The sequence below is a fragment of the Lissotriton helveticus genome, chromosome 3_1 (assembly GCF_964261635.1).
Source record: "Lissotriton helveticus chromosome 3_1, aLisHel1.1, whole genome shotgun sequence".
Classification (NCBI taxonomy): Eukaryota; Metazoa; Chordata; class Amphibia; order Caudata; family Salamandridae; genus Lissotriton; species Lissotriton helveticus.
This window is the reverse complement of record NC_136061.1, coordinates 597,203,823-597,230,206: the sequence shown is the minus strand read 5'-3', so window position 1 is coordinate 597,230,206 and position 26,384 is coordinate 597,203,823. Positions and strand designations below refer to the sequence as shown.

Here is a 26,384-nt window from a genome sequence, read left to right as displayed (position 1 = left end):
GTGTAAAGTCAAAGGCTCTAAGTTGACTTCAGTGTTCTCTTAATGCCATCGAGCACACATCTTACCTTAGTAGCAAGATCAATCAGCTTCTCCTTGTCTGGACAAAGGCCGGAGCCGAGCCCGCCCAGGGCGTAGGCAGAGCGAATCATAACAGGGTAGCCAATCTTATCCGCAGCCTGCAGGGCGTCTTCCACCTGCCAACACAGAATACTTGTTAGACCATGGGGAGCCCTTCCGGAATCTGGGTGCCTTGAGTGGAGGGCGCCCTTGGGTGCAAGTTCAGATGGTGGTGTTCACTTATTATGTGGTCCTGGTGGTGTTCAGTTATTATGTGGTCCCTAGGTGGCTCTTATCTTGAAGTCCTAACCTTGCAATTGTGAGAAACAAGCACAGATGCGAGGTGTGTATAAATGGCAGCTGCAAAGAGGTCTGTGGGTTTTGTGAAATAAGTGGACCAGGATAGGTTGTGAGGTGTCTAAATATGGTGAATGATGGGGGTTCCTAAGGTCAGCAATGAAGGATACAACTCAACCAATCAAAACAATGGTAGAGCAGCTGTGATCTGGGCGCAGGATAAGAATGCAGAGGAAGACAATTGGCTGATAAGCATCAAACTGAGATAGAGAAGACAGCCATCAATCTTGGGCAAGTGGCTGAACCAGAGTTCACTCTGTATACATTGTACAAAAGAGGCCTTCGATAACAGATATCTAAATCTGTCTACAGGTAAAACCTAAATATGGACAAGCCTCCTCCCACACTCTCCCACCACTCTCTGGTCCCCAACTCCAGTCAGGCAGTGTAACGTCACTCCGTGGTGCAAACTACAAATCGTCTCAAGCATTCACTACAACCAGGATCTACAACATATGAGAGCTTACATGTAGTCAAACACCCGTGTTGATCTCTATCTGTTACATGCTGCACAGCACAACACCAACATTGAAGGTGCTCACTCACTGAACCCGCTGTCCAACAGGGCAATGCTATCACTCACAGAGCCCATCAACACAATCACTAACAGCACTTTTCCAGAGTGACACACTGTCACGAAGTAAACGGTCCATGGATGCATCAGTATCACTGCCCCAGAGCACAGCTGTATCCATGACATCTCAATGTCTGGCAAACCAAAGTCTCAGAACACAGCACTTTCAGTGCCACTGAGCATGCTGTTCCAAAATATAGGACTATTACTAATTGAGCCCACTGTCGCAAAGCCCATCACTATCACACGTTAAGCACAACATTCCAGATCACAGCACTTTACACACGATTACATACTGCACGCATAGTTCTACGGTGCAGTCACTGGCTGACCCAGAGCACGGCACTATCGCATGTTAAGCACACTGTCCTAGTTCATGGTTCATTAATGGTTAGGCACACTCTCCTAAAGTGCAGCGCTATGCTGACCAAGCACACTGTCCCAGAGTAAAGCAAACCCGCTGATGAATGCTGAGCAAGAGTGAATCACTATCACATGCTAAGCGCACAGTCCTACATTACAACACTATTATTGACTGATCACACTGTCACAGACCGCAGCACTATCACACTCAAGTACACTGTCCCTGAACACAGGGCTGCTACAGACTGAGCACACGGTTCCAGAGTGGGGTATTATCAAGCACACTGTCCCAGAGCAAAGGACTGCTACTGACTAGGCACATAACTAACTGAATACAATGTTACAGTGCGCAGCTTCATCGTGCCCTGGGGTGAAATTTAGCTCCGCTAGCGGAGTTTGCAGAGTTTTGTCCACTCCGCGTAACGCGTAATCGCCAATGGTGCAATAGTTCACATTACCGATTCGACGGCGAAGCTTGGCGCGATGGGCTCCTTAATCTCATTTAGCTTGTCTGAGAAGAGCTGCCTGTCCTCTGTGAACATAATGGACTCCACGGAGGTCCCCAACACCTTGACGCCATACTCCTTGAGGACCCCTCGCTTGAACAGCTCCACTCCTGAGGCAGCAATGGAGAAGAGGGGAGGTCAATATGAGGACGTAGAACCACAGGAAACCCCCAATCTGATCAAATGATTGTTAGATGAATCCATGAAGAACACTGTCAACGTCATTACCATACACAAGCTGAACACACTCCATCAAAAGGCAACTTTACCCACTGCCCATCCTCCTCTTCGACAAACTCATCCCAGACGACTAATCGCTGCAACCTCATTACCCAAACCCAGAAGATTTGGGTAATGAAGGCATTACCACGATGTCTACTTTCATATTACAATCATTACAACTATGAGGGGAGTCCACCTGCCCAGACAGGCAGTCCATTGCCATATTTCCAAACAATAGCTCCACTCTCACTATCCAATAGGTAAATATAAGGGCCAACGCCTACCCTGTGCGGATAAGGTGGGAGGGGCAAGCTCACCTCACAGCTGTAATGACTGTCACGAGGAAGAAGGGCCACATGGTCGCCCACTCAAGTGAAACCCAAAGTAAAAAGAAAACTAGGGCACAGATAAATGGTCAGACATTGTAGACAGGTTTTACATCTGATACAAAACAGTGATTCATTTAGGTGTACTTCAGTTAGTATAACTAGGCCATAACGAGGCCATACTAGGCCACATTCACAATCGTTTATAAAGTGTTTCACAAAAGTGCATGTTTATTTTAAGTGGTCAAGTGTTCCACGTGCATGTGCCTTTCTCTATTCCAGGAAATAATTGAAAATTCAGCCTCAGCAATGGTCAGTACCAATAAAATTGTACAATTATTGTTTTTTCGCTCTGGAGGGAAGGTTGTTCGTTCTGTTCAAACTTTCAAGGTTACTTAGCAGAGTTCTGCAGTAGTTGTACAAGCTATTGTATTCTTGTGTTTCATAATGTATCATGTCATCTTCTTAATTAGATAAGATAATTTAAGTAGTAGGAGTTTTTAGGGGTGTTGTACCAATTAGTAAGTTGATTGGTTGTCATGAATTAAACTTTCTTAATCCAACCCTTTGTTCTAATATGCTATAAAATGCTTGTGCCTTCTTTGTCTAAAACATTATAAAAGACATGTCATTTTGGAAGAGTGCCAGATGCTTTTGGGATTTACTTAGAGACAGGCGCTTTATTAGTCTACTTAACCGTGGGTTTGGGGTTTTCTTTCTTGAGGGACTCTATGTCAGTCTATTAGATGATTCTGGACTTGTGCTAATTCTTTGAAATAATTAACTAACTACTTATTTTGCTTTCTGGTCTTAAACTATTTATGATTAAACCCATGAGATTGAAAGCTTAGGAATTGTGTTGTTTGCAGGTTTTATTTTTAGCCTTGGACGAAGTCCATGAGAGATTCAGATAGTTCTGTTCCCACTCATCTACCCTCTTAATTTCTTAATTGGAGTGTCAATGCACCCTTAAAGGGGGTACAGCCGGCATCAGCTCATTTGAAGTCCTCTCCTGTCACCACACAATCAAACTAAACTACTCCAATTCCGCTTCATTAGCAACATTTCATTGAGCAATTCACTGAATTTCCTATAGGGACACTGAACCGATGCATGTTCAAATTGTGCGCCCAAAGTGTACCCAAAATCAGAGGTCTGGTGCTCTCTCACTACATATCCGATAAAGGCATTCCTGAAAAAGATCGGTGGACTGATGAACCTATGTGCATTTTAGCAACCACCGATAAATGCCAGGGCACATTTTAATTAGGCCGGGTGAAATGTTCATTTTGCAGGCATAATCTTGCATAATTTCACTTTACGCTTGATATCTGCAATTCCCAAAATTGCATTATCATGCTATGTTACGTAATTAAGCAACATTAATCACAATACGTTAGTGTGAGCACGGGAGTAACGTAAATGATCAGAATGCAGGTGGCTACTCTTTGCGGCACTTGTGTTTTTTGTGTTACTTTTTGTGTTGAAATGCAGCCCTGTATCCAACATGGTCATGAAGATGCATTTCAGGCTAAAACATAGCGCCAAATGTTGGTTTTGCATTTCACCTATTTATGCATAAGTTGTGTAATTGTTTGACAATTTAAGATTTTTTTTTACAAATACAAATTAAGCGAATTTCGCACACCTTATTTTTTTAAATGAACCCTAGTTTTCACTTAATTAAGCATCTTTCCTACTATGTAAGGATAATTCACCTTTTTAAATCAATCTTTAATCAGTTTTGACCAGTTGAATTCTCAAACCGGACAATTTCATTTTCATAGTCAAACTCAACTCACCCAGGCCAAACAGTGTCTCACGCGTGGCACTTTAAACTCAAATGCATAGAAAACGGAGCTGGTATATTGATGATGTAGCCTCTCTCAGTGTGTGTGGAAGCTGTGGAACCTCTAATAGCACATATACAACATCCCACAAGAGAAGAACACAAATTCAAATAATTGGCCTGAGAAAAGAGCCCAGGATTTTCTCCATGGTGGGCGAAATAACAGTATAACAACGACCGCTTCCTCCCTCTAACAAGGCAGTAGAAGTATTCAAGTATTTATATATTAATTATTCTATTATGTTATGTATTCATTTATTCATGTATTTAATCATGTATCTATCTATTTATTTATTTAGTTACTTATGGGTCTTAAATTGGGAAAATATACAGATGTTATGTTAACAAAAAAATGCAACAGGTCCCTATAGAAATGCTCAGAAAGAATGCCCTTTGAGGTGGCTTGTTAAAAGTTGAAATGTGGGCAGGTTCTGGAGAAGTCAATCCCAGAGAGAAAGGAATGCACTGAATTAAGTTCCAACTTGCTGTGAGGACTCAAGGGCTGCTCAATGAGAGACCTTTTTTTAACGAGAGATACAACTAGATTCATGAAGCGCTAAATAACCTCCAACATTTTATGTTACCCAAATGAAATAAATTGTTCAAAATGGGGTTGCCTACCTTCACAACAAAAGTGCTGAATTGAAGGCCCACTTCCAGGTGTAACATGTAAGCAGTGAGAATTCTCAAATGGCTGCGTTTTGAGAATATTCCAGAATCTTGTCACCTCCCAGTTATGTTATGATTTATTTAAAAATATTGCTTTGACTGTATTTCATCAAAATATGTGAAATGCACCAAGGTTAAATTCAGTGCAAAATCTGATTGGGTTAAACAAGAACACAGAATTTGTAGAGTACACCCCTAAACAACTCACCGCAGTTGAGGGCGGTCTGCCCACCCATGCCCAGGATCAAACCATCGGGCCTTTCTTGCTTGATGATCTCGGTGACAAACTGTGGAGTGATGGGCAGGAAGTAGACGGTATCAGCCTGCTTTAGGCCCACCTCGTTGGTCTGCACGGAGGCAATGTTGGGGTTCATAAGGACAGTCTTCACATTCTCCTCCTAATAATGAAAGGACACATCAGAGCTGTGCAAAGACAAACTAGGACTCATGCACCACTCATCAAAATGTGGCTGAATAGGAATCGCAGCGGTTTCTCGCGACATGAGTAATATACGCTGTGGCGCAAAACACGTGCCACTGTCTAGCTCCCTTTAAGAAACCCTCTATTCGATCCCTCATTTTATCAGCCAAGAACAGCTGGCTGCTCTGCAAAACATGGGGGAGCCAATGTTTTCCTTTGAATCTGTTTGCTATTGCAGTGTGGATAGTGTTATGTGCAAATTACAACTATAAGCTATTGCGTGTGTCTACTATGCATCACATGGATCCATTTATTGACAGATTTATGAAACATTCATGCTTCCAAATACTTCCAATTGTGCGTAAGTGTTCCTATAATTCGTAGCCCTGCTCTTTGCTTTTCTTGGTGCCCGCCATTAATGGGTCAGCAGTATGCAAACTGCCTCCGCCATTTTTGGAAAAGGGGTTGCAGTTTCATATCAGTCACCAAAATGTTCGGCGAGCCAATTTCTTTGTCGAGAAAACACATGTTGTTTAAAACTGTTACAAAATTATTAGATAGTTAACAACATTTAACGCCTGGAACAGGATACAGGATAGCCAAGCCAGGTCAACAGACTCTCACCTTCATGGCTTTCACAGCTTGTGACCCTGAGTAGTCAAACTCGCCCGCCTGACCGATGGACAGCCCTCCGGAGCCAAGGATGAGCACCTTTGAAACCTAGCAGAGGTGGGCAACGTGAAATTATGAGTAAGGCAGGATCAACATAGTCAAGATAAATGGAACGTGCAAAGGATCGTGGTTCAGCAGAAATAAAACTTGCCGCATGGTCAGTCACCACATTTAGTGTTCATTGAGCAAAGAGTAAAGCACCCAAACATAACAGGGGCAATGACAAAGAAACGAAGCGCAAGCCAATAAAAACTGAAGGGAAGTGAGATACACCAATAAAGAGATGAAAAGAGGAAAGAACAAGAAGTATAAGAAAGAACCAGCTCAAAGATTCTCTGACATACAAAGGCCCTACAAAAAGCAGACAGGCAAGAATTGCATCTAATTAACAAAAACTCTAGAGGAAGGAATATTTGAGTAAGCAATGTTTTGGAAAAAGTGTAGCATAAACAATGAACCCCTTCTTTAAAGGACTGCTATCCAACTCCTATGAGCTTGCTGGCGTGCAGACATCTAGAGGACTGAGGGACCCAGCTGCTTCTGCATCTCTTCCAAATGGCATCAGAGAAGCAGCATGCATGGCTAACGCACTCCTACATCTGAGCATGGGCATGCTGAGGATGGGCGTCCCATCTTGCATCCTTTGTAGATCTCATCCATGACTTGGCCTGATGAGGATAGCTGATCTCCGCTTGGGAATGTTCAGGATTGGATGAGGGACAGCTGCAGAGAATGACCCCGCACAAACTCCTTTTCCACCATCCTCCAACCCCAGGGCATACTTTTCAATGACAAATCCAGACACTGGCAACGCCAGTGCTTTCTGCCATGATTCTTATTGGTATTTTGGCTCAGAAGGCTGAGGAAGATAGTCAGTCCCCTATTATTTATTCTCCACGGATAGTTAAACCTACTTCTTAGCATGTGGGATCTGCAGCTCCCAACTCTCCATTACTTGTTTGTTGGCAGTTCTTGTAATCCCTTAAACCGACCAGCTGGTGGACTTTTATTGTATCCCTCTTCATTTGCTGTCTTCATCTGCACCTCTTGTCTTCACCACTATACCTTTTAACTTCTCAGACCTGGACGTCATGCACAATAAGGCATTCCATCCCGTCTCTGAAACAGAGATCCCCCTGTGATGCAGAAACTATCGCCCCTGTAATGTGTGTGTGTCTTTACTGTAGCTGTACACTTTTCCTCTCCCTCAACACATCCACCAGACGTCTCTGCTCCACCCAACTGGCCCTGACCACTATCCCAAGGATCCCCATGACCTCGGCTGGAGGAAGATTTTTCTCCTACCCCGCAGCGAAGACCTGGAACTCCCTGCCTCTACATCTCAGGCAACCTCTGTCCCTGCCTCAATTCAGGAAGGACCTTAGGACCTGGCTCTTTGACTTAACTACCGATCCACGCCACCCCCTTACAGCACCTTGAGACCCTAACAGGTCAATAGTCGCGCCTTAACAGAAACCTGATTGATTTACACTGCAGACTGGATACTGTATGTATTCAAGTCCCACCTATTTGTTCTGTTCAAATAAGTCAATGCAACTATACATCCGTACTTCAATCCCTGACAAGCCTAGCCAGTACTTGCTTTCAATACAATCTCATAGTCTGGTAAATGAAGAGGGACCATCCAAGTGCTTACATCAATCCGAGATGGGATCAGTGCCGGCTTCGGCATCACCGATGCCAGGGTTGTGCCTTTTCCCTTCTGTATCATAGACATGAAGACGTCGAAGAGAAACTGGAAAAAAATTAGGCAACATTGCATTTATTAATAGCATAGAACTCGGTACTGGAGTGAATGGGGCAATTACCGAATCAGTAAATACCGATTTAGTAAATACCGAATCTTACAGATTCAGTAATTTTTACCGAAAATGTATCTACATCCCATTTCTCGACCAAATCTGTGACACAACCCAGAGCAAGCCCTCCTTGTCCACCACTCAAGTCAGTGTAGCAAACACTACTTACCTCTGTGTCCACTGGCCCTGGAGTGGCCTCCGGGTTGAACTGTGCCGTGAAGATGGGCTTCGTCTCGTGCATAATTCCCTAAAGTATGACATAAAGGAAAATATTATTGCCAAAGTGAAGATTAAGGTGGGACATGTTGTGTAATCTCAAGACAACATGCTGGTTTAAAGTTTTGTCGCATTATGTTTCGTATCCCTTTGCTGAAAGGCGGTGTCAAAGCGATAAACTTCAAGAAGGCTCCATAAGAGACAGCAGGATGATGGAAAACCGGTTAGGAAAACCTTAAATGGAAGGCATTTGTTCTGCATATTTTAGAGAAGCTCAGGACACTTGGGGCACATGATTCCTCCTAAAAAATATACAGTAAGATGACGTTCCTCTCCCAAGGTACGTTTGCCACAGCTCAGGATTTTAAAAAACGTTCACTCACACAATTTAGAAAATACCAACCAAAAACATAACTAGGGTCAAGTGAAACAATCGATTTTGTTGTTTAGGGTCACTTTCACTTGTGTTCAGAACCTATGCAAAGCCAGTATTATTAAAACAACCTAAGTGTGGCATAAAAATGTCACCGGTAGTATCAAGTCAGGCAAGAGGAACACTTTGCACCAATTGCAACCTCTATACCAGTCCAGCAAAACAATGTTCACAGAAATACAAACATGGAGAGGCGACAGGAGGACTCATAGATTACACATTACCCTGTGCCCAAGACCCAAACATTAGAGAAGGGACTATCTTTTGGACTTTGGAAATGGAATTTCATCTTCATTTCAGTATGGGATTTTCCTTGGAAAGGAACTGTCCCCTGGATTTGTGTGTTTGTGTCTTGGACTAACGAGATCGGTTCAGATCCCCTTGTACCTCATTGGTTTTGTCGTTGGCATTCACAAAGAGCGGTTTCCAGCCGGCCGGCAGAGTATTGGCATCCACTCCATAGGCGTGGTTCTGGGCTGTGATGAAGGCCTGTCCATTCATCTTGTTCAGGACTGGCTGGTTTTGACCCCTAAAGAGAGGAACAAAGAAAAAACACCAGCACTGACATCAGCTTTGTTTGCAGCACAGCTCAGCCTACTAGAAGATTAAGATTGAATAACTTGAAATATCTCGTCATGCAGAGGGAGGGAATCTAAAAGCAAATGCAACCCTGAGACCCTGCATGTATCTTCTGTGAAACAAGAAACAGCCTTAGGTATCCCCCACTGCCCTGTTTGGTTGTCCCATCAAACCGAAATAAAAACCATTTCACTTCTGCACAGATATACAGATAGCAGAGGTGAAAGAAGACATAAGAGGCCCAATAAATGAAATGCTTTTCACGCCGGCGCTACTTCCCTGTGCATTAGTGGACTCTACAATGGCTTTGTGCCTCCCAATGTTATTATCGTTATTCCTCTAGAATCAGAAGGAAACTGGTGAGGCAGAGGGTTATTTCCTTGTTCCTTTGTAATTCGCAAAGAAATATCAATAGTTTGTGACACTCTGTCAGTGGCGAAGCACTGAATGTTAATCAGCTAGCCTTGTCAGTAAGTCAACATTTATAAAGTGGATGCTGTTTATGATGGACAGCTTCCACTGTACAATTCACAGCTGGGCAGACAGTGGTATCACAGACCGCTCTATGCTCTCATGTCTATTGTGCAATGCACCCCCTTTTTAGGTCTCGCATAGCGATGCAACGCATGCGCTGCCCGCTTTGGCGAGACTTATTGTTGTCGGTTTGGTGGGCGAAGGGGGACAGGATATGTGCACGCTTTCAAGACAGGACATGTGCACGCATACCTCTGTCTAACAGCTTGGCTGAAGACCCAGCAGATGTGCGTGTACGGCTTAAATAAGATGTATGACTCTGCTCGATTGCTTCCTCTCTCCGCATGCAGGATAAAACATATGCACACGCTCTGCTCCCACTCTCTGCACGCAGAGCTGCTGTAGAGCCAGAGAAACCAGGTCAGCAGAGCTGCTTTAGAGGGAGAGAACCAGGTCTGCAGAGCTGCTTTAGAGCCAGAGAACCAGGTCAGCAGAGTTGCTTTAGAGACTGTGAACCAGATCAGCAGAGCTGCTCAAGAGCCTAAGAACAAGTTCAGCATAGCTTCTCTAGAGGCAGAGAACCAGGTCAGCACAGCTGCTGTAGAGCCAGAGAAACCAGGTCAGCAGTGCTGCTTTATAGCCAGAGAACCAGGTCAACAGAGCTGCTCTAGAGCCTAAGAACCAGGTCATCAGAGCCGTTGTAGAGCCAGAGAACCAGGTCAGCAGAGCTGCTCTAGAGCCTAAGAACCAAGTCAGCAGAGCTGCTCTAGAGCCAGGGAACCAGGTCAGCAGAGCTGCTCTAGAGCCTAAGAACCAGGTCATCAGAGCTGCTCTGGAGCCAGAGAACCAGGTCAGCAGAGCTGTTGTAGAGCCAGAGAAACCAGGTCAGCAGAGCTGCTTTAGAGGGCGAGAACCAGGTCAGCAGAGCTGCTTTAGAGCCAAAGAACCAGGTCAGCAGAGCTGCTTTGGAGCGAGAGAACCAGGTCAGAAGAGCCGTTGTAGAGCCAGGTCAGCAGCCCAGCCATGGCCCAATCTCCAATATCCTGCTCAGAGCATTTAATTCCCAAGCTATCTCAATCACTATTTTTATGCGCCAAATTTTCACCAAATGCTGTTTCATCAATAACATAAAATTCTTTCCACTGCGGGTTCAAGTTATCTAAAGTGAGTGTCAGAGACATGGCCGTTTGAGCAAAATGGCCTACTATGCTATATTTCCCCATTAGCTGCTTTTTAGGGAAACCACTTACGAAGCAAACTTCACCTTCTGACCCTTAATAATTCTCCTCTGTGGAGCACAGCTTACCGCTAATAATGCAGTCTGTTTGGCAAGAGGATTCAAGTCCCAGTATCATATTCTTGTAGCTTAAGGTGCTGCTTTGTAATGGGATTTTTTATAAGACAGCTGGAAGCCCCCCCACCACCCTCCCCCCCCCACACACACAGTTGTCCAACTGCTACAAAGTCTTTTCCTAACAAACGCCAGAACTGTTGACTTCGGCAGTAATTGTTTGTATGTGCATGGTGTGTCTCTGGCTAATCGCTCTCCTTCCTCCAAACATCTGACAACAAGTGAAAATGAATTCCCGGTGAATTCTAACAAATGCACTGTAAGTCAATATTTGAGTGTTTTTTTAATGTCAAACTACGTAATTTGGCCGACCACAAAAAAGAGGTCACAGAGTCAGAGCACGCAAAGTGCATCTTCTCAAATATTGCCAAAGTGCAGCTAATTGTTAGTCGAGCCAAGGTACTTGTCATCTGTTCTCCAGGCTAATGTGTCTTAAACACCATTTGTGTTGTGTTGCATGATTTTGGTGTGCAATAACCGTGACGCACCTGTTTGCCATAGGTAGCCTGTAGGTCTTGGCGCCAGCGGCCAAAGCAGCAATCTCATTCCCCATGGAGACTCCAAAGACAGGCTCCGGGCGGTCACTGTTGAAGACCTGGAATTGCAATACAATAGAAATAAGAAACACACTGGGTAGGAAAGACAGCTAGTTAGGGAATGGGAGTGATCAACAGGTCCAGGTCACATCTTCCCTGTTGTTCATCAGCTGGTGAGTTGGGTTGTATTACTAATTGGCGGCTGAGTGGGCCCCAGTGGTGTTGTGGGTTTGGTTGACTCAAAGCTGTCTGTAGTGGGAAGGGCCTCACTGCCAAGCAAAGAAACCAGCACCATAATGTCATACCTGTGGCACATATTCATTTGATGGCTCACTGTAGTAATTTTAATTTAATTTAAATATCATTTATAACGCGCAGCTATGCCCAGTGGGCGTCAAGGCGCCTAAGTCAAATAACAGGCTGTTAGCGGACAGAAACAGAGCCTACTGATATGCATTACTAAAGAGCCAAGTGGTCTGTAGCTTAATGAGTTGAGTCTCCATTATCCTCTATTTGCTGACACCATCATGAATGATGCAGGACTTAGAACAACCAAAGAGTGGTGCGGGGTACGCGAGTTGATAATAATTTGACAACCGATCTGTAAATCTGGATGTATTTGAACGTAATGACACTGCACATATGCAAATAATAAAGCATTAGAGGTCCTAGGAACAACATTCAAGAAATAGGAAAGACAGAACAAGCTTGCACCCCATCCTCAGCACCACAACACCACAACACCTAACAATAATTGTGGTTAGGTAGACAGCATAACCTTACACTTCCTCCCGGGAGCTAAAATGCATGTGCAGAATGCTGAAGTGGTATGATTGCTTGAACTCTAGACTGTCATTTGGGGGTTATGAATAAGCTACTCTTAGAGGTGACATAAGGCATGACAAGAAAGGAAGAAAGGAAGGGAGGAAGGGTCAACTAGTGAGATTATTTCTATATTTAATGGGAGGGATGGATACAAATTGGTAATTGTCGCTTTTAAACCTACGGAAAGGGACTAGATTAGAATTAGTATAATAACATTTAAAAAATGTAGCAATATGTATGATGCCTGCAAAGTGCTCTGTCAAGATGACACACTCTGCTTTTGGAGGGCCCCTCTAAGGAATCGGAGCATGTTACTACAGTGCTACACCCCACAAATACGCTTACACCTTGATTTTGGAACCTACCTCTCTAAAGTCAGAAGGTACTTCAATTTCTAATGCAAAACCTCCACAAGATTATGCCTCCACCCCTATTTTCGAAAACAACGCCATTGGAGTAAGAGATGTCATTGATTCCGAAATCTGGCCCCACAATATGACTTCATCTTTCTATTGTAACCCCACACCTTTACGTTTTAATCATACACTTTTGTTCTGTGATCTCCTCTATTAAGTACACGATCTTTTTAGCTTCCATAATTTCTTTCTATTTGATGTGTTCAAAATAGTTAGTTTTTTCCATCAACGCATCTGCCAGTTGATATGTCTCTACAAATCGCAGGTCTAAGCAAGACATGTGGAATTACTATTTTTTCATGCCAGTGAAAACTTTCAGCAAACATGTCACTTGAAAATCTCCACCTATTAAGTGATAACTACTTCTGAAGCTGTGCATTATCTCAGATCAATGTCTGAGCTCTGCTTCGCATGGTTGCCCTATTATTTTTGCCACGTTTCCAAATAACAAAAAAGATTTGGAAGCATATGCAGGTTTATGCGGTCTTGCCTAGAGAGGAGCTGCTTAGTGCATTTACAGCCTGATTCATGTAGCCATTAGCGCTCGCAAAAGGGCCAGATTCTGAGAATCTGGCCCTTTGCGAGTGCGATTTTTGCATTTGGTATTCATGATACCAAATGCAAAAATCTCTATTTAAGAATTCGCATATTTGCGAGGAATGGCATTTAAGGAATCTCTAATAGAGATTCCTCAAATGCTATTCATGACACATCAAGAAATAGCGATTTTGCACTTTTGGGGCCGCTATTTACCGAGAGGTCAGACCTGTCGGTAAATAGCAAAAACTCAGAAAAATGCTTTTAAAAGCATTTTTCTAAGTTGCATGTTGCACACACACATGTCCTTTGGACATGTGTGTGCGCAACACCTGTTCAAATGTGCATTTTAGGGGTGCTACAGGGCGTCCTTTGGACACCCCTGGCACCCTTAAAATCGCTATCTCATTTGCGAGTAGCAAATTGCTACTCGCAAATAAGGGATACTCCCCATTCATTCCTATGGGCCTCTTGGCCCATAGGAATGAATGGGGAGTTATTGCGAGTAGCAATTTGCTACTCGCAAATAAAGAACATGTAGGAATCGCTATTTAATTAGCAATTCCTACATGAATGCCGTTTTGCGTGTCCTCAATAGCGAGTCGCTATGATTCGCTATTAGGGCCACGCAAAACGGATTGTACATGAATCAGGCTGTTAGAGATTTCTACTGGCTTGGTGGGATCCTGTCAACTAAGGTGTAGCAAGTGACTCTGTGGTGAAAGGTCTGCTGGCCAAAGGTGTATAAATGTGGAAAACAAGAAGAAGAAAAAACTTCTTCAAATTAGGCTGGTTTGGTCAATCAGGACATCAGCTGGTTTCCATCAGATGTCCTGCTTCAGCTAAATCATGAAGAATCCTAAATGACCCCCTATAACAGAAAGGCTCTGATTGCTAGTGTATGTGTGTGGGGATGGGGGAATGACTCATACCCTATTTAACCGGTGGCAGTAAATATCTAATATATTGTGGCTTTCCTCTATAAATGAGAAACTGCATGCAGAATCAGTTTTCCACACCAAATTATGTATGGATCAGAATGTACTGGGCCCTGGTCATATTGCACCTTCTTGGTATCCTTTCTGTTAGCCCAGGGCTTCAAGCATGCTCCTAATATGGCATTATTACTCCTACATTGGGACAATAATGTTCAGTGAAGAAGACACCTACCTACTGGAAAGCTAACTGCAAGGCCCATGTGAACAATGAACAGTAGCCACCCAGAAAACATATCTTCTAGTGCCACTGTGCCACACCATGGAGATACAATATATATGTATTTAATAAAGTGATTTGGCGAAAGGATGAGAAATCCCCAACTAATTTGAACTTTCTGCAGGATGCAGAGTGTCGGAGCTGAACAAAAGGTTACCACGAAAAGTAGGAAATTCAATCAAAAGCACCTGATTCTGAAACAGGTGACAAGAAGAATCAACTTGGTTATCAAGAAACAATACAGTATGTGTATTAGCAATGTCTAAATGTGCTCAGCAATTTCCGAGGGAATTCAATTGGGGGGCGCCGTACCTTCCTGAGGTTCTGCACCAATGTCCCTGCCAGCTCTGGGTTCCCTGGACCGCTGGTGATGAAGAGTCCATCATATTCCATCTTGGAGAAATCATGGTTCCAAGGAACCAGATTCACCTCGGCTCCTCGCTGCCAGGTGACAAAGAGAACATTTAGAGAATTAACACTTAGTCCTCCTTTCCATTGCACAACACGTGAGTGGGTTTACATTCTGAAAACCCAGTATTATCTCAAAACTGAGCTACTTCTATATTCAATCCTTTGAAAGTGCAGTTCTGTTAAAAAACGTCAAAAAAGCCACAAAAATAGAAAAGGATAAAAAAATGGGATAAAAAGAAAGGGCAAGCAAAACAGAATAACATGGGTGAGAGAAGAAAAAAGTGGGGATGGTGTTTACACTGAGAAAAGTTGTTTTTTTTCCAAAAGGAAACAGAGACCAGGGTAAGAGGATAAATGAAAACTTAACAGAGTGACGGAGGAGAAAAAAGGGACTGTAGAGGATACCTCCATAAAGCAAAAGGCATGAATACGGTAGCAAAACTAAGGGAGAGGGAAAAGGGTGATGCAAGGAAAACCGCAAAAAGAAAAACATCACATAAAACATTTAAGAGAAACGTTAGTGAGAGAAACATTCAAAATACACAGAAAAACAGGAGTACAAATTAAAAATTAATACTAATTTGAAATAAATGATTTCGAATTCATGAGGTGCAGTACATTGAGGCCAAAGATTTTTTCTAAAGTGTCACTTTTGGTTCGTTTGAGGCCCACTTGGCAGCACCACCGTTCCCAATTCACTAGAAAAGTCAAGATTGCATGTAGCTGCCCTGTAAGCTATTGCTCCAGAGAAGGCCCTGCTCACCTTCACCAGCTGGCGGATGATGTTATGCTTCACACCACAATCCACGGCCACCACCTTCACAGGATTCCCCTTGCCATAGACTTTGATTTCCTGAATAGGAAGAAAAAGGCAGAATCTGGTGAGTGACTCCGGCTGTCAAAAAGCAACTGAGTTGCACCCCCTATACTTCTGTTGGACTGATACATTCCCCACCACTGATCCCCCAGATGTTAGCGCCCACTGAGACAGCACTGGTCCCGAAGCACTATTTGACCTAAAGGCTGATCACAGCATCACACTGGCTATGTGTCACATTAAAGGTGGGAAGCGGGTTTCGTTGTATCTTCTACGGGGACCCTGAGCTACTCTGTTCCTCCAGGGGTCAAGGTGGGTTTAAGACTAGTTATAATGGGCCCTGGGAGGCTACCACACTCACTTCCTTACGACAGTGGCTCTGTTCAGGGCCAGCTATTACACTGGGCTGCTATCAAGTCTACGTGTCACCCTGTTACTTACCTGATACATGAGTACCGTGAGTGAATCATAGAAGATTCTTCAGATCCCAGCCTGCCCTTGTCCTGCATATAACTGAGCATCGTGGCTGCGGCCTGCCCAGGAAAATAGGAGTATCTCCTTCGAGAACCATTCCCACAAAAGGTTGGAGGGGGTTTACTGTCTCCTGCACACCACAGAGAACACACAATGCACGTGCAGAGATCATATGAACAGAAGTTAGTGCCATCAAGCCTTTCACTCTTCACACTGGTAGCAAGACTCAAAAAGAGAGAACCACGATTTAGTGGTGTGTGAGAGGTGCTATAAATACCATAAGGGATCTTTAAATTCACCCCAGCTGAAATCAGAACCCAAGGGTGGGATGATGCAGGATCTAACGGTGTAGTAAACTAGTGTATCCAACCCAAGAGTTTGTGTTTGACCTGATTGTCAAAGATTCAAATCTCGGCAGGTCCGCACAGCCTTTCATCCTTCCAAAGTTGACAAAATGAGTACCTGGGAAGCTGGGAAATAATCAACACCTATTATTCTGCACCAAGATGACTTATAGGTGTGAACGGGGACTTTCCAGAACTCATTTAGGGCCATATGTATGAACACATTTTCCCATAGACACAGAATGGGTAAAACCCTTTGATACATCTGGCCCTATGTTCCCACATCATGTTATTAGGATTAGGAGGCCGGTTGGGGCTCCCCAGAAGATAATCTAGCATGCCAAAACGGATCATTAGTCAGTGGGTTTAGGCTGACATCTGCTGCAAATGAAAACTAGAGGTGGGGGAGCCACTGAAAGCTCAAGTCAAGCTCCAGCCAGACGCCGGGCTCAGCTCAAGGTCCTCTTGAAACCTTTAGGCCAAAACAAGATGAGATTTCATGATGGCCTGCCACCCACACTCTAACCTTATGGTCAAAAAGTTACAATGAAAGCATTAACATCTGAGGTAAAAGAGTTAGATACATAGTTACCCATTTAATGACTGATTTGTACAAAGTGAATCCAGAAAACTTGCGATTAATCACATTTCCCACTTAACCAAATTGTATTTTCTCAGGCGAATATTTTATTTCACAAATTCTCCTTTTACTTCATTATCACATATGAAAGCCCCTTCCAATATGTGACTTCAGGATATGAATTGTATTAAAACCATATTGTGTTTGATTTAACAGGCTCTAATACTTTCTAATCTACAAGATTCTGGATCACAATACGGGTGCAAAGGACAACAGACTTGCTTCTTAGGCCACTAATGGCATTGACGCCAGGACTGAGGCAAGGGCAGTACTAGTTGAAAGTTCATGGTTTAAATTGTCACTTTTAATTAGTACCTCTCAGTGCAGCAAAATAATGTGACTTACTAAGGTCAAAGTTTCGGCATGTTAAGAAATGTACTTGTTTGAATTTTGAGCAGACTTTGTCTTATTTTACATGAAGGGAGCTGCATGCTTTACATCAGCAGTTGAACTGCATTAAAAAAGTTATGGGAACTGTGATCCTGAGTCTATTGGAGACCGGGCGAGGGAGCTTGGAGGCAGGATCAAAGGCATGGCTAAAAAGAACGAAATATTCTGTAACTAATTTGCTGGTCTTTCACCTTCAGGTAGCCGTATATAAAATAACTCACACCATAAATGAAAAATAGTTAAACAAGTTAAACCAATCAGCGAGAGGTACACTATTTTATGTTATGAAACCTATTGGTTAATGTGATCACTGCACGTTTGTGAATGTAACAGAGAGTCAAAGAATTGAATTTTGGTTGCTGCAGTGAGAAATAGTAAGTAGTGTTAGGAGTACTGTGGCAGCATTCGCAGCAACCTCTGATAAAACTCGTTTTTTATTAATCTCTGCTGATGAAGGATAAAATCCAGAAACACGTGTTTAGAGATTTACAGCACTATCTGCACCAACTCTGCTGAAAACTACAGCTAATATTCAAATAAGTGCAAACAATGTACTGCATTTACCATAATGCTAAGGGGCAAACTATCCTGTGATGCAGGCAGTGTGCGCCCATCCCACTAGTGTTACGAGGTCCCAGACTGTGACATAAAGCCCTGTGAATATGTAAGCCATTACTTCAAGCTTGCATAACACAGTGTATAAGATAGGCTGCCACAAAATACGCAAAAAGAATTACGTGTACGATTGAAAAAGGCTTCCAAAATATAGATTTTAGTAATAGACAGTCCCTTCAACACCTTTCACTGAAGCACTATACCTAATGGCACATTATTACTCACTAAAACACTGCAGCTCTCTGAATGTAGCATGGGACCTCTGTCACACTGTGCTTCTCTGAGCACTATAGCTCACTGAAGCAGTGCATCTCCCTTCAACAGTGCTTTAAAGGGAAATATAGAAGTGCAGGTAATCACGATTTAGAGTACCTGTTTGCTTCTGAGAAGTGCCGTTAAATTAAAGAAGTGCAGGTACTGCGTTCCGGACAGTACCTGCCCATTTAAAGCACTTCCCTCCAATATGTTCTAATGAAGAAAATGCACCTCTCTGTACACTAAAACTTGCTGAAACGTTGCAGCTGTGTGTACAGTATGTGTAAGTGAAATGCGGTACCTCTCTGAAGCACTGTATCTCCATGGACAATACGTCTCTTTTCAGTGTAGCTCGTTAATGCTCCATACTCACCACTCACTTCAGCGTACTTCATTGAAGCATTATACCTCTCCGAAGCATGGTACCTCTTGGCACATTGTTAATCCCTGCAGCTCTCTTTAGTATCTTTCGTTGAGGCTCTGTGCCTCTATGAAGCCCTGTCCTCACTGTGCAGAATTGTTCACTAAAACATTGCAGCTCTGTGTGCAGTATCTGTAAACTTTACGTCAACAGTGTAGTTCTTTATACAATGTCTCTTAGTGAATCATGACTAAGGCTCCCAGTTTTCCGTTTTTACTGATTTTTACAGATAAATACAGACAGAAAACCATTTATGTTCCTGTCTGTATTTATTTTTAAATGTGGATAAAAACGGAATTTGGGTTGTTTTTGAGTGATTCTAAATGATATCAGTCATGACTGCCAGGCTAATAGATGTTCAGATTGACAGGCAAGTGGATAGAAAAAAATAAAGGAAAATTAATAGTCTTAAATACCAGTAGATTTGCACAACCTTGATAATAAAATGTGCACGATTTCTTATAAGTGCATATTTTATCATCTGAGTGTGTATATATCATTGAAAATTGTCAGGCGTTCTGGCACGAGTGTACATTAATTGGTTAAATAAATGCAAAAATATACATATTTCAGCTTCATTTTTTCACAAAACCTTAAATAAATATGGATAAATACTGGTAAAATTAGCAAAAAATAAATATGGATAAATACAGACGGAAATGACTAAAATATAAATACCATGAAAACGGGAGCCCTAATCATGACGTATATTCACACTATAACAGTTATGTTGTGTTCTCTGTGCAATAACTGGCGCTGAAAGATCGACCATCTCTTCACAGTGCCGTGTTACCTCTGTACAATGCTTCTCAGAGTGAATGACTGGCCCACTCTTCTCTGTACAGTGTGCGTCACCGTGAGATTGTACTGTTCTGTAAAATGACGTGCACAGCGACAGGCTACTCTCCAAACAGCGCCTCTCACTCCGAGATTGGCACTTCAGTGCGGTGTCTTATCGTGGTTAGATGCGACAACATTGGCACTGTACCTCGTCCTACTAAACAGCACACTGTGGCATTGTGCCTCAGAGCACAGTCTCTCCTTGTGACGTCATGGTTCACTGTAGTGTCTCACACTGTGTATGGCAGTGCTATCTTGCTTTCTGCTCGGTACCTGACCACAGCACTCTCCCGCTCCGTGCAGACCCCCTACTCCCCTGCGACAGCATTGTCTGCTTTGCCTTCCTCCAGCGGGAGCGCAAGCCGCCCCGCTACCTAGAGTGACGTGAGGCAGAAGGCGATCAGTCATTTCTGTCATAATCGCTCACTGATAGGAGCCCGCGCCTGACCTCGCGCTCTCTGCCACGCGGCGCGTCTGCATTAGGAGCTGCAGGCCTCACACTGATAGATCATCGGCCGCTAATTACTGCCATAACATGGAGCTAATTGCCAGCTTCACTTTGTCAGACGGTTGCCCATGTTCACGGGAGGAAGAAACAGGATAGCAAAGCTATGAGTGCTGGTATCCTCCCCTTATTCTCAAACCCTCACTCTGCTTATGTCTTTACTGCTAAAGTATACAAAAAAACTGATGGGGAAATGCTAGAATTAATCTCAGTCAATGGTGGCGACAGGAGGGGGAGAGGAGGGGTAGGGAAATACAAAAATAAAATAAAAACCACTTAACTTCCACCTCGCTCCACTCTGTTACCTCTGCCGGCTGCCGTGTTCCTCCTGCTCCTCCCGTCCGGAAGCCCGAAACTGGATGGGCCTAAAGACACAGGCTCCCCACCCAATCCAGACGCTGCTCTTTAGCTCGAGAGCACCACCAGGATTGGTCTGAGCGACCTCATTTGCCACTCAGACGCTACCTGGGAGGTTGTGGGGTTTCTCCAACTCAGCTGTACCATACAGCCGGGTTGGAGAAACATAAGTGCGCATGTGTATTTGGCCGGCCTGAGGCGACTAGCCAAACACACATGCGCACTTATAAGTGCACGCCTGACCTCGCGCTCTCTGCCACGCGGCGCGTCTGCATTAGGAGCTGCAGGCCGCACACTGATAGATCATCGGCCGCTAATTACTGCCATACAGAATGGAGCTAATTGCCAGCTTCACTTTGTCAGAGGATGGCCCATGTTCACGGGAGGAAGAAACAGGATAGCAAAGCTGTGAGTGCTGGTATCCTCCCCTTATTTTCAAACCCTCACTCTGCGTATGTCTTTACTGCTAAAGTATACAAAAAAACTAATGGGGAAATGCTAGAATTAATCTCAGCCAATGGTGGCGAGAGGAGGGGTAGGGAAATAAAAAAATAAAATAAAAACCACTTAACTTCCACCTCGCTCCACTCTGTTACCTCTGCCGGCTGCCGTGTTCCTCCTGCTCCTCCCGTCCGGAAGCCTGAAACTGGATGGGCCTAAAGACACAGGCTCCCCACCCAATCCAGACGCTGCTCTTTAGCTCGAGAGCAGCACCAGGATTTGTCTGAGCGACCTCATTTGCCACTCAGACGCTACCTGGGAGGTTGTGGGGTTTCTCCAACTCAGCTGTACCATACAGCCGGGTTGGAAAAACATAAGTGTGCATGTGTATTTGGCCGGCCTGAGGCGACTAGCCAAACACACATTCGCACTTATAAGTGCACAGTACTCCGCCCTGCTCCGGCCCTGCGCCTCCTGTCATAGGTAAGTAAATCTGACAGGCATAAATGAAACGAAAATATCAGCATGTTATTATCATTTTATTTATCATCTACTGGTAGTAGGGCAATGCTCCTCCGCCATTATGGGGGAGACGCACCTGATCTCAGCTGCTGGTAATTACTGGACCCGTATACCAATCCATCATTATTTTGCACACACTGTCACCTCAGTTTTGGACCGAGCTATATGCAAATCAGTCAGAAAGCTACTGAGTGGGCAATTTATTGGGTGGACAGACACCATTGCAAGACTTAACATCTAATCCTGGCCTCCTCATTTGGCTCTAAATTGTGTGCTCTTGAGCAATTCACTTTTGAACTTATTCCTCTATCCCCCTTTTTTGTCCAAGATTGGGGGTATTTAGAAACAATCTAAAAGATGTTAGTAAGTTTGCGGTAAAACAAAAACTTGAACAGGATATTACCCCCGGGGAGAGTGGTAGACAGTGCCCACTCTCATGGTATCTGCACCAAAATGTAATGTGGCATTTCTGCACTGCAATCAACAGTACTGCATTACAATCTTTGACCTCCAACTTTACTAAATTATTTGATCTTGGACAAATCATACTCTCGGTGTGCCTCTGTCCCCTGGTCTGACACTCTGTGTGCATATTGCAAACATGGTTTTCGTTTACCTGTTCAAAGTTGTTTCATTGCAAGTCTCCACATTGGATGTATGACATTACAACGCATGCTTTTACATCGCATGCCTTTACAACGCGGTTTTTACAACGCATAACGCTTTGGGGTGCTGGATAGTGAATAGTTTAATTTACTATTCCAACTCCAGTCCCCGTGGACACTAGGGAAGGTGTTGGATAGTAAATTAAACTTATTCCCTATCCTTAGACGCCCCCCAGTGCAATGCGTTGTAATGGTTTGCGTTGTAAAAGTTGCATCGTAAAGGCACTGCGTGGTAAAAGTTGCGTTGTAAAGGATGTTTCCCCTCCACATTCGATACTAGCATCTCTAAAGGCGAGCATGTCCTGAAGCTACATTGAGCCGGCCACGCCCCCTGTTGCAGTTCATAGATAAAATAGTAAGATATGGACACTCTACCAGGTGGCTTAAGGTTTCCCATTAGGAAGCAAAATGCGGGCCATAATATGGCATTCTGCACCCACTGAGTAAGGGCAACGGGACAGATGACCCAAATGTGAGACAAAACTTCCAAAAAATAGGACGCGCCACTTGTGTTGACTCCATGCTCTGACCACAAACTCAGGATTAGAGTTCCACCAATGCCCCCCCACCCAGATCCAGGACATACAGGTAGGTTGGCTGCCCGTCCCTCTGATGGAGAATGACAGCCCAACATGACATTTTGTGGTCACCCCCATCTTTAATCATTGGTTTAATAGAGGGCACTTTGGACTCCAAGAGCAAAAAAAAAAAAACATTTTAGCGCGAACTACGCCCAAGGTGGAGGCATTTTACACTACCCAGCAACATGTTTGTCCATTTTCAATTGACAAGGAGAAGTGAGAGCTGGCGCGTATGGTCCTTTTTCACAAACATTACATTTAGTTCAGTTGTACAAATTATTGATTAGCATGAATGCTAGCAGCAGAGAGATGACAAACAAGCACATCACACCATCTGCCCGGAATCCCCACAATGCTCGCCAGTAGGCTGTGAAAACCAGCACAGCGCTGGCTCATAAAACCCTGTTTCACAAATGTGCTCTTTAATGTAGTTGGACAGATTATTGATTAGCCTTTGCCATCCAGACAGGCAGACAAACAGAGGCCAACAAGACAAACACGGACAAGCACGCCGTAGACGCAGGAGGACTGCACCAGGCATATTTAATCTGTGTAGCTATATCTGACAGCAAGCTGCAAGCACCTGCACATAGTAACAGTGGAGATGCAGAAACTAATAGAAGACAGAAAATGTTACGGTGGGAGATCCAAGCAAGCCTGGAAGGACAGATTTAATATATCAGTCAATCAATCATGGGTTTGTTAAGCGCAGCTACTCACTCAAGAGGGTCTCAAGGCGCTGGAGGGGAGGGATCAGGACCCAGATGTTCACGGCGATCCGTCAAATAGCCAGGTCTTGAGGTCCTTCATGAACTTGGAGAGTGTCGGCGTCTGTCTGAGGTGGAGTGGGAGGGTGTTCCATGCCATGCCCGGTAGGAAGGAAAAGGAGTGTCCTCCTGTTCTGGTCTCCCTTGCACGAGGCACCGTTGCAAGGAGAGCTGGGCTGAGCTGAGGGATCTTTGGGGTGCGTGGAAAGATAGGCGTTAATTCAAGTATGCAGGTCCGGTGTTGTGGAGGGCTTTGCGAGTGGGGGTCAGAAGCTGGAAGGAGCCAATGTAGTGTCTGCAGGTGTTGGGTGATGTGGCAGTGGAGCAGTAGGTTGAGGTCTAGTCTGGTGGAGGCGTTCTGGATGTTCTGGAGTTTTTGGGTGAGGTTCTAGTTGACTCTGGCACAGAGAGCATTGCCATAGTCGAGTCTGCAGCTGAGGGCGTAGGTGACGGTTTTTCTGTGTTTGAGGGGGACCCATTTGAAGGTCTTTCGTAGGAGTCTGAGTGGAAACAAGAGGATGAAACAGTGTTGATTTGGCGGTTCATTTTGAGTTTGGAGTTCAGGATGATTCCGAGGTTGCGTGCGTGGTCCCTGGGGGAGGGCGAGTTCCTGAGGGTGGGAGGCCACCAGATGTCATTCCAGGCGTCTGTGTGTGGGCCCATGATGAGTACTTCGGTTTTGTCTGTGTTGACTTGTAAGCAGCTGTTCTTCATCCAGTTGGTGACTGCTTTCATTCCCTCTTAAAAGGTGTGTTTGGAGACTTTGGGTTCGTTGGATAGGGAGAGGATGAGTTGGGTATCGTCTGCGTAGGATACAATGTTGAGTCCGTAGGATCTGACGATGTGGGCGAGCGAGCCATGTAGATGTTGAACAGGGTGGGGCTGATGGAGGATCCTTGGGGAACTCCACAGATGGTCGGTGTGGGATCCTGGAGAAAGGGTGGGAGTCTGATCCACTGCGTTTTTCCGGAGAGGAATTATCTGATCCAGTCTAGGGCCTTGTTCCAAATCCATGCGTCATGGAGTCTGCAGGCTAGGTTGCGGTGAGAGACTGTGTCAAAGGCTGCAAAAAAGTCCAGGAGGATGAGGGCCCCGGTCTCCCCTCTGCCAAGGAGGGAGCGGATGTCATCTGTTGTGGCGAGGAGGGCGGTTTCTGTGTTGTGGTTTTACCTGAAGCCGGGTTGGGAGGTGTCAAGGATGCTGTTTTCTTCAAAGAAGGAGAAGAGTTGGCCGTTGACGGCTTTTTCTATGATCTTCGCAGGAAACAGGAGTAGAGAGATGGGTCTGACGTTTTTGAGGTTGGTGGGGTCCGCCGAGGGTTTCTTCAGGAAAGCGTTTATCTCGCCGTGTTTCCAGTCATTGTGGAAGGAGGTGGTCTCAAAGGAGCGGTTGATGATTCGGCGGAGCTCGGGGCGATTTTGTCAGTGGCTCTGTGGTAGATGTGATGGGAAAATGGGTCTGCTGGGGCCCCGGAGTGGATTGACTTGATGGTCTTCGGGTTGTCCTTGGTGGTGAGAGCTGCCCAGCTGTCAAGTGTAGGTTGTGCGGTGTCGGGAGCGGGAGGTGTAGGCTCAGCTTATTGGTTGTCATCGTCGAAGTTGTCGTAGATGGTCTTGATTTTGTGGTGGAATAAGGAGCTGACTTTGTTGCAGGGGTCCTGGGAGGGAGGATGTCTGTAGTCTCACTGTTAGGTTGGGCGAATTCTTTGATGATGCTGAATAGTTCCTTGCTGGTGTGCGCGTGGGTGGAGATTCTGTCCTAGAGTCCTTTTTCCTTGTGTTTCTGATGAGCTTGTGGTGGGCGTTAGTAGCTGCTTTGAAGTTGTCATGGTTTGCTGTTGTTTTGGAGTTCCTCCAGATCTTTTTCAGGCTTCGAGGTTTGTCTGGATTCTCGGAGTTCGGTGGAGAACCAGGTGGCTCTCTTGGCGTGTGTGCGTGTAGCATTTGGGGTGGAGCTGCTGTATGAGGCTGTGAGCTGGTCGTTGGAGATCTTGTTCCAGTTCCTGTGTGAGAGCTGGTGTGGAAGTTTGTGGGTGATGGTTGTTCTGAAGGTGAAGTGGATGCCGCGATGGTCCGTCCATGGGAGTTCGGAGGTGGGTATGAAGGTGATAGCGTTTCCCGATGTGAAGATGGGGCGAGGATGTGTCCTGCTGAGTGCGTGCGTTCTGGTACGATCTGTACGAGTCCAATGTTGAGGAGGTTGTCCAGGATGTAGGTGGAACTGGGGTCTTGGATGTTGTCGAGGTGGAAGTTGAGGTTTTCCAGCAAGGTGTAGTCGGGGGAGGTGATAGTTTGCTGGGTGATGACACGGTGATGGTGTCGGTGAAGGGTGTGCGTGGTCTGGGGGGGTCTGTAGATGAGGGTGCCCTGTAGGGTGGTGGTCAGGTTGGTCTGTATCTTGAAGTGAAGGTGTTCTATCAGGTCAGTGGGCCTGTCAGTGTGGGTGCTCAGTTGGAGGTTGGATTTGGGGCAATGGTGATGCCTTCTCCATGGAAGTTGGCGCTCTCCTTCTGGGTGATCTTGTATCCTTCTGGGATGGCAATCGTGATGTCTGGCCCTGAGGCGGCGTTCGTCCAGGTTTCCGTGAAGAAGGCGACGTCGGGGTAGTGCTGTCGATGAGGTCCCAGATTTCTGCAGCATATCTGTGAAGGGAGCAGACGTTGAGGAGGATGCATTTCAGGCTTTGGTGTTCCGCAGTGTTGTGGTGGGAGGGTTGTGGTGGATCTTGGGTCTCGGTGAATGCAAAGGAGTGGTTGCAGTGGCGGCAGGTGAAGGGTCCGTGGGTGTAGATTGGTGAAGATCGCTTGTAGTTGTTATCCTGGCCTGAGTTGAGTGCGTGGAGGGCCGAGGACCTGTAGTGCAGGCGGGTCCGAGGTTCAGGTTTCCTGACGCTGGTCATGGTCGGGGACGGACGCAGATGGG

General features: G+C 44.9%; 1 protein-coding gene across 1 annotated transcript in view; it reads right to left on the bottom strand.

The window, feature by feature from the left end:
• Nucleotides 1-26,384, bottom strand: part of CPS1 (carbamoyl-phosphate synthase 1) — a 161,772-nt gene that overhangs the window by 115,171 nt on the left and 20,217 nt on the right. Inside the window, exons 7-16 of the mRNA XM_078680583.1 lie at nt 15,593-15,682; nt 14,731-14,859; nt 11,378-11,484; nt 8,873-9,014; nt 8,006-8,083; nt 7,674-7,772; nt 5,969-6,064; nt 5,132-5,321; nt 1,810-1,967; nt 66-194 (exon numbers count right to left, since the gene is read on the bottom strand). Of these exons, the coding sequence (XP_078536709.1) occupies nt 66-194; nt 1,810-1,967; nt 5,132-5,321; nt 5,969-6,064; nt 7,674-7,772; nt 8,006-8,083; nt 8,873-9,014; nt 11,378-11,484; nt 14,731-14,859; nt 15,593-15,682 (1,218 nt within the window). The remainder of the gene's footprint in view (nt 1-65; nt 195-1,809; nt 1,968-5,131; nt 5,322-5,968; nt 6,065-7,673; nt 7,773-8,005; nt 8,084-8,872; nt 9,015-11,377; nt 11,485-14,730; nt 14,860-15,592; nt 15,683-26,384) is intronic.